Source organism: Ptychodera flava (assembly GCF_041260155.1).
Source record: "Ptychodera flava strain L36383 chromosome 23 unlocalized genomic scaffold, AS_Pfla_20210202 Scaffold_23__1_contigs__length_28996876_pilon, whole genome shotgun sequence".
NCBI classification, from domain to species: domain Eukaryota; kingdom Metazoa; phylum Hemichordata; class Enteropneusta; family Ptychoderidae; genus Ptychodera; species Ptychodera flava.
This window is the reverse complement of record NW_027248277.1, coordinates 25,838,830-25,851,680: the sequence shown is the minus strand read 5'-3', so window position 1 is coordinate 25,851,680 and position 12,851 is coordinate 25,838,830. Positions and strand designations below refer to the sequence as shown.

The following is a 12,851-nucleotide window of genomic DNA, read 5'->3' as shown; positions in this document are numbered from 1 at the left end:
GCATTCATTTACTAACTTTTAAAAAAATATCTAAAAGTTCAATTTACTTTCAAGATTTCTGATCCTCACAAGATTTTATGGTGGTCATTTACTAATGTTTGATGTATCTAAAAATTCAAATTACCGTCAGGATTTATGACATCTCCTCCCTGTATGATAGCATCACATGCTGCAGAACAATATTCAGCAAATATCTTATGACACTCCGAAATTTGGCCATTCTTTGCACTTTCAATGAGAGACTTTTTCAATTTCCGAGCAGCTTCCTGGCGATGGGGATATTTCTTGATAATATTCACTACGGCTTTTCTCCACTCCTCTGTGTCTGCATCTGATTGATAAAGTCCAACACGGACAATGACATGTTCAGCAAGTAAAGGAAAATGTTCCTGCAGGAATTCAGCAAATCCACAGTTGCTTGTAATGATTGAAGGAATGCCAACAGTACAAGCAATAAGAGGAGTTATGCCAACAGGGTCAGTATTCGGACCATGTATGAAGATGTGGCTTTGCTGCATAAGGTTACTTAAGTCACTTATTGACCCTGTATGGATCTTGTTTATCTCCAAGCTTTGGGCATTGTTTGTAAGTTTATGAAAGTTGCTCCTGAAATCTTCAAACTGGTTAACTGGATGTCCAGCAGCAAACTTCCATTTGGAAGTTAAGTCCAAGGTGTCATAGAAGGAAGTGGAAACCCTCCCTACAGCACCTGCTACAGCCTTATATTCATCACAACACTTTGTTAGTGATTCACGAACATGGGACAAAAGTTCCACATTATTTTCAATATGTCGGTCTTCAAAATGTAAACTGCATATGCTTTCATCAACAAAAGGTAAGTAACGCATATGTAGATCTCTATTGGCAACTTTGTTGCTAAAGAACTTCCACACTTTTGGCCCTACAGATACAACAAGGTTTGCACCTTCAGTAAGTTCCAGCATATTTTTTTCAAGTTTATGAGCTGTTTCTGCATTTGATATTACATCTGGCGGGATGGTATGGAAAACTGGAATAAACTCGGCTACTTTGAAGATTTCTCTCTGTATGCTCTTTGCTGCATTTGCAGTAGTATGATAGGGATCTGCAGTTACATGGCCTATAATTACTCCAATATTTAACCCTGTAATGTGAGGGTAAATTGATTGGTGCAGCATTAACCAGTCTATTGATGGATCCTTGTTAACAAACAGATCAATTTGCTTTGGAGTTACCAATGTTATTCCATGTTTCTCAGCATCAGCTTTGTCTTCCTCAGTGGCTTGCAGCACCATGTAGAACACATCCAGGCCATGTTTCCTGAGGATACAGGCATTTTCCCTTTGAATGAGTGTAACCTGTAAATCCCCATGCCTTGGTAACCATTCGGTTGCTACCACTAATGCTGCCATTTCACTCAACTGAAAACCTGCAATCAAAGAAGAGAGAATGTATTTGGCTGTAAACATCAAGTTATACATATATGACATAAAAATATTGTCAATGACACTGGTTAACCACATTATAAATCAAACTTAGTCTTAAACTGGTAATTATTTTTAACAGAAACACTTACAGTGAAAATGAATCACTGTCGACTCTCTGTTGTGCCACGCAACAAAATAAACACAGCAATTGACTTTTTTTCACAGAGAATACCCAAACTAAATGTTATCAAAGGCACACCGCCTATTCAATCAATCCCAAAAATCAAACAAAAGATTCATTTTGTATTCTTATTCTGTGCTCTCGCTGTCGCTCGTAACGCTCGTAAATTACGAACAAAAATGAAAATTTACGAAAAAAAATAAATGTGTGATCGGCCATTTACTAACAATTTTGTTATTTTGAAGCCTGATTTTCGTTTGAAAATATCAATCACATCTTGATTCTAGGCCGATGGTCGAATGCAAAATTTATCCTGTCATTTTTGAAGCCGGATTTTCAGTTGAAAATAAAAATCGAGTCTCGATTGTCGGCCGATAATCGAATGCAAAAGTTATCTGGTTTAACCTGCATCGCGCATGTACATGTAGTACACAAGTCACGTGGTTATTACCCTTAGACCGTCCTCCGGCTACATGAGCATGCATTGCGCTAATGTTTCAAGATCCCTGTTCTGTACGCGAGATGGTAGTATGCTTTCATAGATCACGTGTATCAAGGCAGTTTCGAGATACCCTACATTGTCACGTGCTGTAAACTTTTTCATTAGCATCATTGAAAATGGCAGGCAGGGTCAGCGGGTCTCGGGGATCGAAGCGGACATCGACAGCGGTAAATACGCTAGATACATACTTCCCTGAGCTAAACAATAAAAATGATAAGGAAAAACAAGCAAATCAGGAAACTACAGAGAAAAGAAGGAAGGTGGATCGAAGTAGCGCAAAGTTCTTGCCTGAGTGGAAGGTGAGTTGGTCGGTCATTTGGCGTACTATTTGAGCTGAGTCACATGTTTTTTTCCTTGCTCGGTGGTCGAGTTTGCAAACTTTGAACGCATTAATCAAATTGGTAACATTTTTTTAAAACTATTTCTATCGAAACCCACGGCAAATTTAATTACCTAGTTTAGTTTTCCATTGATGATTATACTGTTTATAATTTTCATTTTTGTTCGTAATTTGTGAGCGACAGCGAGAGTACAGTAATGGAAAGTACTACTGTAAAAAAAATACTACCGGCAGCTTTTTGTGGGGGAAACTGGTTTCTCAAAAGAAAACTAATGAGGAACCAAGATTCAGTCATGGGTCAGTCAAAAGTATTTCAAATGCTTTGATGAGCATCAGTCTAGTCGGGAGTCGGACACGGCCATTTATTCACATGTCAATGTGATAACACTCATCCCCTGAACTATACACTAGATGATGAACAATTTCACTTTCCCTCTCAAGGCATGTTTTCCGTGGCTAGAGTATGACCAAGACTCAAAACTTATGAGATGTAAATGGTGAAAAAAGGCTGGGAATAGAAATTCGTTTAGAAGTCCTGGGTGCCCATATCTCCTGAAAGATTACTGCACAAAGCATGCCAGGATTGGTGACCATAAAGCTGCTGCTGATGCTCGAGTATAGGCGCCTGCCTTTCAAGATGTGGTGTCAAATGCTTACTGCAAGGAAGAAGCCACTGTGAAGGCTGCCATGACCAATATTTACTACATGGCAAAGAAGAACTGTCCAAATGATCATTTCAGTGACCTGAACTGGCTGACCATAATGCAGGTAGGGTTTCAGCTGAAATTTTTCGGATTTTATGCATAGATTCAAAATTAAAATTAAGATAAAAATTCTCTTAAAATTTGTGTTTATGCAAACAATGCTGATGTAAATAAAGTCAATTTTTCTCGCCTTTATAAAGTATACCCCAGTCATTTTTTTCAGATTTTTGCCAAAATTTTGATAAAAAATTGTAGCCAATGAAATGTGATTTCCATTTGATCAAAAATTATCAATAAAATTACAGAAATATCATAAAATTAGTAAAATAAACTACTAAATTTTGAAAAATCACAGCATTGTTAACCTGTCTTTGTATAACATGTCTTTGAAACATATAAAAAAATCAGTCAGAAACATGGTACAATTTTCATGTTTTCATTTTCTTATCCATAGGGTTGTGATGAGCTGAAGGGACTAAAGGTTGATGCACATACTAATTATGAGCACCCTAATTCCATCCACAGCTTCCAAGAAGCCATGAAACTGGTCATAGATGAGAAGATGGTATTGGAGCTTCAGCAGTCTGAATTCTTTGCTTTACTGACTGATGAGATGGCAGATAGACATGGATAAAACTGTTATCATTTATTTAAGATCCCTTGTACAAGGCAAAATCAAAGTTAGATTTTTTGAGGTTGTAGGTTTAGATGGAACTTCAGCTGATGACATTTATAACACAATTGTCAGTGTTTTGGAGGGCAATGGTTTGGAACTGAATAAAATGTGTGCTGTTGCCACAGATGGTGCCAGTGTTATGACAGGGAAGCACAAAGGTGTCACAACTTTACTGAAACAGGACAACCCATTTATTATCAGAACACACTGCATTGCTCATAGGCTTGCCCTTGCAGCTGCTCAAGCTTCACATACTATACCATACCTTGACAAATTTGGAGAGAAACTCAACCAAATTTACAATTACTTTCACTACTCAACCAAACACAAATCAAAACTGACCAAGATCTTCTCTGTGTTGAATATGGAATTAAGGAGACAATTTGTGCGTCCCTGTGATACCAGGTGGTTATCTGTTGGTGGAGCAGTTGATGCTGTTTTAGCTAATCTCAATCCTCTCATCATGTGTCTATCAGATGATGCCTACCCTAACACTGGGACTGGTGATGCCACTGCTGTTGGATTGTTTAAATATGTGACAACATACCAGTTTCTTGCAACTTTACATTTCATGTCAGATGTTCTAAAACAACTAAATTTCCTGAGTAAGACATTCCAAAAGTCTGACAGTGATTGTTCAATTGTATACTCACATGTTACAGCTAAAAGTGACACTTTCAAAAATATGAAAGTAAATGCTGGTCAAAGATTACTTGAGTTTCTGAATATGGTACCCAATGAACCAGATGAATCTGGTAAATTTTACCTGAAGATGTTTGAGGTAGGCAAACCTGTTCAGCCATCATTTGTTCTCACTTTCCCAGAAGGGGCAGAGGGTATTGCTATCAGTGACAATCAAAACTACAGGAAGTGGTTTCAGAGTAGCAGGGAAAAGTACATAGATAAATTAGTATCAAACCTCAGTGACAGATTTGATGATCTTGGTCTGCTTGGTGCATTCAAAATTTTTGTACCAAGTAATTATCCACCAACTTCTAGTGAGGAGTACAAAACATATGGTGAACAGGAGATAGATGCATTGTGTGAGCACTATGGTTGTGAAGAAATGGCAAAGATGGTAGAATTTGTAAACCAGTGATTGATTCTTCTGCCTTGAGGGATGAATGGCCTGATGTTAAAGGTATATTGTCTTGCAACTATAGAAGCATGCCCTATCAGGCAACTTGGCAGCAGATACTGAACATGAATGTTTTGAGCTCTTATCCCAATGTGTCCATACTAGCAAAAATTAGTCTTATCATACCAGTCAGTACAGCAGACTGTGAGAGGGGGTTTTCCCGTTATAATTTGATGAAAACAAAACTCAGGGCATCCCTAAAAGTATCATCTGTCAGTTGCCTGATGACTCTGGCTATAGAGGCTCCCCCTTTGAGAGACATGAATACTTTCAACTTTCACAGGGCTTTCCAAATATGGGGTATGAAAAACAGGAGACTGATGTACAATGTTCAGTCTAGAGGTACAACTGCTGATGATGTTGGTGATCATGACCTGATGTGTAGATTACTCAATAATATTCAAAGGTTGGCCAAAATGGCACACTGTTTGGGTGAGGATATCCCTGAGGATGACACTTAGAACAGTTGAATTGTATCATGACTAATGTACTCTCTAGTTTTATTGAGTTTTGCAAATGTGTTCAGCATTAATAACACAATAAATGTGTGAAAAAGCATGAAGTGTTTGTCAATTTTTGTATGTCTGTTTGATTAGGTCACTGAAAGGATCATTTGGGCAGTTCTTCTTTGCCATGTAGTAAATGTTGTTGGTCATGGCAGCCTTCACAGTGGCTCCTTCCTTGCAGTAAACATCTTGAGAAGTAGGAGTATATACTTGGGCACCAGCAGCATGCTTTGTACAAATATTTTAGTATTTGTGTCTTGATCATACTAAAGCCACAGGAAGCACACCTTGAAAGGGAAAGTGTGAAATTGTTAGTTTATAAGTTCTATGTAATTTCCATTTGATGAAATATTGACTGACAGTATTGGTTTGTAAAAATCGGGGGGGGGGGGGGCTGTAATTGTACTTACTAATTTTTTTCAACCTAAATTCGTAAATTTACTAACAGTTTTGAAAAGCCAGGGAGAGCACAGTTATTGTAACAAAAAGTTCCTCTTGATGAGTGGAGAATAAAACCAAAAATATAGTAAATCCTGTACAGAAGGAGCTTGGACGGCACGGTATTAAGTCCCCTGTGCCTACATCTACACAAACTTCCTCGGTCAATCGAAGTGCTAGCTTCAGTGAAACTAAGACTTGGACAGCATCAACTGAACAAACACCACAGCAAGCAGCTCAATATAGATTCTTGCCAGTATTGCCAGTATTATACACCTTATCCATATTATTCGATGCCACCTTCATCACGCAACAGGGTAGGGTAGGGTAAGTCTATTACAGTATTAATCCAGATAAAATTCTGACGATAGACAGCACATCGTCATCAACTGTGTGACCGACTCCTCTGCCTTTCCTCCTAATTACAAACCAGTGACTATCCCTTGTGTGTTTGCATTAACACTATTTGTGTTTAGCATCAGTTGTTTTCCCAAAGACAGAAAACCCTCGCTTCAGCTTCCAAGTTGGACAAAATCATTGATAATATTGAAACTTAAGTTTTCAGGTTTTTTTGTTATTCAAAACATGGATATATTTCTCTAACACATCCATGATAAAATCAACTAGTTAAAACAAGTCATTGACAATGACATAGTCCCCAATTGTAATAGGAGTATTAGTCTTGATGGGGCGGGGCAATGTAGTCATTAAGAAGTATCACTGGAGTGTAATTGTTCAGATCTATGGGCACATAGGTCTATGTCGTTGTTCCCAATTTGAAACATATGAGGCATGTCTTAGTTATGGTTCTAAATCGGGAAAAAAAATCAGACCTCTAGCTGTATTGGCCAGCCAAGAAATACACATGCGCATAATAAATGAGGTACAAGTTGTGACATCTTAAGGTCTAATATCCTATCAAAATTGGAGGGTATAGAACTTGTGGTTACTGAGTTATATATATATATATATATATATATATATATATATATATATATATATATATATATATATATATATATTATAAAGGTCTAAGGTCACGTGACATTTTGAAAAAAAAATTGTATTGCTAATTAATCCCTATATATGCCAAAAATCAGAACTCTAGCTCTATTCGCTTGCCCAGAATTAGATGTGTGCATAATTAATGAGGTAAAGTGTGTGTTGTCATAAGGTCTCCCATCCTACTAAATACAAAGGACATAGCACTTGTGGTTACTTATTTATTGACATAAACGTATATTTCAGGTCAAATGTCGAGGTCACATGACATTTGGTCAAAAAATTTCTATCCTATAGTTATCCCTATATACCAAAAATAAGACATCCAGCTCTTTTTGCTTGCTCAGAATTAGATATGCACATAATTAATGAGGTACAGTATGTAGCGTCATAAGGTCTCCCAATATACGAAGGGTGTACCACTTGTGGTTACTGAGTTATGGACAAATATGTATATTTGAAGTCAAAGGTCACCGGGGTCACATGACATTTTGTCAAAAAAATTGTATTGCTAAGTTATCCCTATACACCAAAAATCAGACCTCTAGTTCTATTGGCTCGCTCAAAATTAGATACGCACATAATTAATGAGGTACAATATGTGGCGTCATAAGTTGTCCCATCATACAATATATGAAGGGTGTAGCACTTGTGGTTACTGAGTTATGGACAAATATGTATATTTGAGGTCAAAGGTCACCTAGGTCACGTGACATTTTAGTCAAAAAAATTGTATTGCTAAGTTATCCCTATATACCTAAAATCAGACCTCTAGCTCTATTGGCTAACTCAAAATTAGATATGTACATAATTAATGAGGTACAATATGTGGCGTCATCAGGTGTCCCATCATACCATACATGAAGGGTGTAGCACTTGTGGTTACTGAGTTATGGATAAATATGTATATTTGAGGTCAAAGGTCACTGAGGTCATATGACATTTTGTAAAAAAAAATTGTAGTACTAAGTTATCCCTATATACCAAAAATCAGACCTTCAGCTCTATTGGCTCGCTTAAAATTAGATATGCACATAATTAATGAAGTACAATATGTGGCACATTAGCTGTCCTATCATACCATATATGGTATAGCACTTGTGGTTACTGATTTATGGACAAATATGTATATTTGAGGTCAAAGGTCACCAAGGTCACATGACATTTTGTCAAAAAAATACGGCTGACTGGCAGCGTGTTTGCAAGGTTATATCTGATTGGTTGATTGTCACTATTCACAGCAACTTAGGGAGTTTATTTGTATTGTTGTAATTATATTGGTAAGATTCAGCCAACCAATACGATAACAGCTTCGAAATCGCTGGTCGCCCCAAAAAATTGTATTGCTAAGTTATCCCTGTATACCAAAAATCAGACCTCTAGCTCTATTGGTTCACTCAAAATTAGATATGCACATAATAAATGAGGTACAATATGTGGCGTCATAAAGTGTCCCATCATACCATACATGAAGGGTGTAGCACTTGTGTTGACTGAGTTATGGACAAATATGTATATTTGAAGTCAAAAGTCACCATGGTCACGTGACATTTTGTCAAAAAAATTTGTGTTGCTAAGTTATCCCTATACACCAAAAATCAGACCTCCAGCTCTATTGGCTCGCTCAAAATTAGATATGCGCATAATTAATGTCGTACAATATGTGGCTTCATAAAGTGTCCAATCATACCATACATGAAGGGTGTAGCACTTGTGGTTACTGAGTTATGGACAAATATGTATATTTGAGGTCAAAGGTCACCGAGGTCACGTGACATTTTGTCAAAAAAATTTGTGTTGCTAAGTTATCCCTATACACCAAAAATCAGACCTCCAGCTCTATTGGCTCGCTCAAAATTAGATATGCGCATAATTAATGTCGTACAATATGTGGCTTCATAAAGTGTCCAATCATACCATACATGAAGGGTGTAGCACTTGTGGTTACTGAGTTATGGACAAATATGTATATTTGAGGTCAAAGGTCACCGAGGTCACGTGACATTTTGTCAAAAAAATTGTTTTGCTAAGTTATCCCTTTATACCAAAAATCAGACCTCTAGCTCTATTGGTTCGCTCAAAATTAGATATGCACATAATTAATGAGGTACATTAATGAGGTACAAGGATCTGACCCGCCGTCATGCTATTCACGTTTGAACGAGCGACGTCCTTATTAGCATATCAATAGAAGTCAAACTTTGCAGCTGGAGTGAAAATCTTGAGTACTCCTTGGAAAATCAGCCGAATTACGTAAACGAACCAGAAATTTTGTTCACAAAAGGAGTTAGGGAATGAGCAATAATCAGAGTTAAGGCAGGTATAGGTCATTTTATTGAATTACGCTCACTTTGGTTTATTTTGCCATTCAAAGTTCCGATACATGTTGTGTCGTCGTAATAGATCCACTTTTGCTCGCAGTTGGCCCGCAGCTATCCGTGGCGGGGTTGACCTTTGACCCGCATAGCGATGCCCGCTATCCCGCCAACAGATAGCTGCGTTTCCACAGCTACGTCATAAGGTGTCCCATTATACCAAATATGAAGGGTGTACCACTTGCGGTTACTAGGTTATGGACAAATATGTATATTTGAGGTCAAAAGTCATTGAGGTCAAGTGATATTTTGTCAAAAAAATTGTATTGCTAAGTTATCCCTACATACCAAAATTCAGACCTCTAGCTCTATTGGCTCACTCAAAATTAGATATGTGCATAATTAATAAGGTACAATATGTGGCATCATAAGGTGTCCCATCATACCATATATGAAGGGTGTAGCACTTATTGTTACTGAGTTATGGACAAATATGTATATTTGAGGTCAAAGGTCACTGAGGTCACATGACATTTTGTCAAAATATCTGAGATATCTGCGTGAACTGATGGACCAACGGATTGACGAACGGACAGACATGACCCAATCTATAGCCACCCTGGACTTCATCCGTGGGGACTAAAAACTGTGTCACTGCATCCTTTTTGCAATATGAATACGATGAGAAACCAAATTTTTAGTTTGCTTGGCCTTATACATGGGAGTCTATGGAGAACTGCCTTATACATGGGAGTCTATGGAGGTGTAAACTAAAAAGTCCTCTAACACGGCCAAATTTGATTGCATTGTGAAACATATCAACGTGCATCTGTATGGGGTAGGGTACTATCCTTGTGCAAAGTTTGAAAGAAATTGACCAGGGCATGTCTGAGATATCTGCGTGAACGGACCCAGGCACGCACACACGCACGCACGGACACACGCACGCACGGACATGGCCAAACCTATAAGTCCCCCCGGACGGTGTCCATGGGGACTAACAAAGGTCTGTTGAATCTGCCAGTGCAGTGTCACTAATGTTAGCATGGCTTGTTTGCTACCCCAGCCAATTCCCCTTATCTCAGTGTCGGTCTGTCGAAACTCCCGTTCAAATTGCTGCTCTTTCACACCAGACATACCATTACGTCGCAACTCAGCTAGACTGGCAATCGTAGCACTGACCACGGGTTTCACCACCGACAAATTCACGTCCTCGCGTTGAAACACCAAATTCAATCGCTCCATTACAGGAAGTACGTCGGACAAAGTATGGGTTAAAGCTACGACAGAAAACTGCTTTATCTGTCGTAGAATTCCATCGGCAGTTGGGTTATTGCGAGGGTCTTCGTCTAGCTCCATTATCAATGCTGGCCAGTTGCATTTGATGGCTTTTACTGCCCTTGACAGTGACAACCAACGTACGGAGCAAGGTTGTTTTAGACTTAGAAAGTCTGCGTTGTCCAAGGCCCTGTTCAGTTCCCGCAGACGCTCATATCGGGAGGCCGAATATTCAAAGTAGTTGTAGATGGAGTTGACAATACGCCTGTAGTTAGCTACTGGTTCAATCCCCTTGGTTGCGTCTGAAGATGCCAATGCGACTCTGTGTGCAGCGCAATGGATTTGCGTCAAAAACAGGTTCCCTCGCTGCATACGAACACCAACACCATTGTGCTGGCCAGTCATAACAGATGCTCCGTCAGAGTCAAGGCCGATGACGTTGGCAGTATCGATATTCATTTTCTCAAGCTGAGAAAATATCGCGGCTGTCACAGTCTCTGCGTTGCCAGCGGTGATTTTGATGTTGGCAAATATATTCTTTGGTTTGCCATTTTTTATGATTCTTAGAAACATGATCAGTTTCTTGTCAACGGTGATGTTCACTGTCTCATCAACTATAACAGATAGTAGAGGACTGGCTTCAATTTCCTGATACAGATCTTCATTGATAACTTGGGCGATTGCCTGCTGCATTTCTTCTATGCTGCTATGATGTTTGTAGGTCGGGGCATCACAAAGGGCTTTACATTCATTTTGTTGATGAAGTTCGATCAGCGACAAAAAAACGGAGTCTGGCATTTCATTTTTCGCCATGGTATACATGATACGCATCATTGCAGTGTGAGAGTCCACTTTCTTGGCAGAGTTTTCTGATAAGACGTTCTGCATGCGTGATTTCAGAGGTTTGTTTTTGACAGCAGTTCTGTGTTCTTCCGTATCTCGGTGTCACTTCAAAGCCGATATCTGGAGATCGCCGCATCCGTAAAGACTGGTGAATGTGTTTTTCATTCCACCACTGCGACATACTGTACAAAACATTCTGTCGACTTCGCGACCACTGAATGACAACCTTTGCTTTTCCAACCACTGAAACTCATTTTCCCATTCAGGGCGGTATTTTCTTACCGTTACGATCTTGGCTCTTTTCTTGGGGGAGTCGTTTGTTGTCAAACCCTCTCGACTTTCGGCAAGCTTATCTACGGCCGTTTCATCAGCAGTGGCACTGGCAGTATCTGGGCTCGTAAACTCACCATTTTTGACTTGCCTTGTTACTTCACTCCTACCTACTGCAGTAGCTAGCGTATCACTATTTGCATTCGTTCCAGTGGCGGGTGTTCGAGTGAAGTGATAAGACAGTAAACTTGGTTGTATTTTTTTCGGCATCGTGCAATTACCATCTCAACAAACATCGAAAATATTATGAGGTAATTTGTGTACGGCTAACGGAAATTTTGAAATGTTTCAATTTTTACCTCTTATCGAATCGTTCTTCAATATCACAAAATTGATACATTTTGACTCAGCTTAGAAGATCAAGCACGCTGGGCCCTCATGATTAATCTCTATGCACCCTTTCAACGGGCGCGGTGCATTGATATGCTAATTTGTGAAAGAAAGAAGCAACTAGCTCGACTGTGCATTGTGGGTTTTTTAGGTCGCTGCTCTGGTGCGTGAGCTGACGACGCAGGTTGTGGAAGCACTGAACGATATTTCCTAAGCGTCAGTATTTGCGCACGACATTTCATTTTTGCGTAAAAAAAATTATTTTTGCGTCAAATACCCATGTTTTTTGCGTAAACGCGACCTCTGATTATGATAGCCTTCAAATCAAAATTTGGGATGTTTTTACCAAGGAGACATGGCTTAGCCTATACTTCATACATTGGTAGTCATACCGGTATAACACAAGTCATATCATACCAGTATATTGATGGCACAACTACAGTGATCTGACCGTAAAGACGCGACAAGAACCATGGTATATTCGCCATATACCACGGTTGTCATGGGGGTGCGCTCTCAGCTCTCAATATATCATAGAAATATTTCACACCAAGTGACGGTATACCGGTACCACTCGATTTTGACCAGTTCATTTCAAAAAGGCATCGCTAGATATTGTTCATGCATATACCGGTATGTTGTGAACTGGTCATCATTGTATTTGTATACCATCGCTGGGTGTGCTTTATTGCTTAAATATACCAGTACAATTAGTGAACCCAAATAATACTTACTCAATGATGGTATCAAAGTAACATCCATTTTGGATAATTTAAATGAACATGAATGGCCTTCTCATAAATATTTTGGAAGTGTTTACCCATATGGCATGGCCCATATAACAGAAAAACATCTCATACTT

The 12,851-nt window shown here is 38.9% G+C and overlaps 2 protein-coding genes across 2 annotated transcripts in view; both read right to left on the bottom strand.

Moving 5' to 3' along the window:
• Window positions 1-12,851, bottom strand: part of LOC139123876 (uncharacterized) — a 94,935-nt gene that overhangs the window by 49,936 nt on the left and 32,148 nt on the right. The window contains exon 2 of the mRNA XM_070690028.1: window positions 125-1,408. Coding sequence (XP_070546129.1) covers window positions 125-1,391 — 1,267 coding nt within the window. The 5' untranslated portion in view covers window positions 1,392-1,408. The remainder of the gene's footprint in view (window positions 1-124; window positions 1,409-12,851) is intronic.
• On the bottom strand, window positions 5,517-11,869 carry LOC139123875 (uncharacterized protein C17orf113-like). The gene is made up of 3 exons (XM_070690027.1): window positions 11,612-11,869; window positions 10,211-11,368; window positions 5,517-5,681 (listed from the first exon to the last, which is right to left on the bottom strand). Exons 1-3 carry the CDS (start codon window positions 11,867-11,869, stop codon window positions 5,517-5,519), a joined length of 1,581 nt encoding a protein of 526 aa, XP_070546128.1.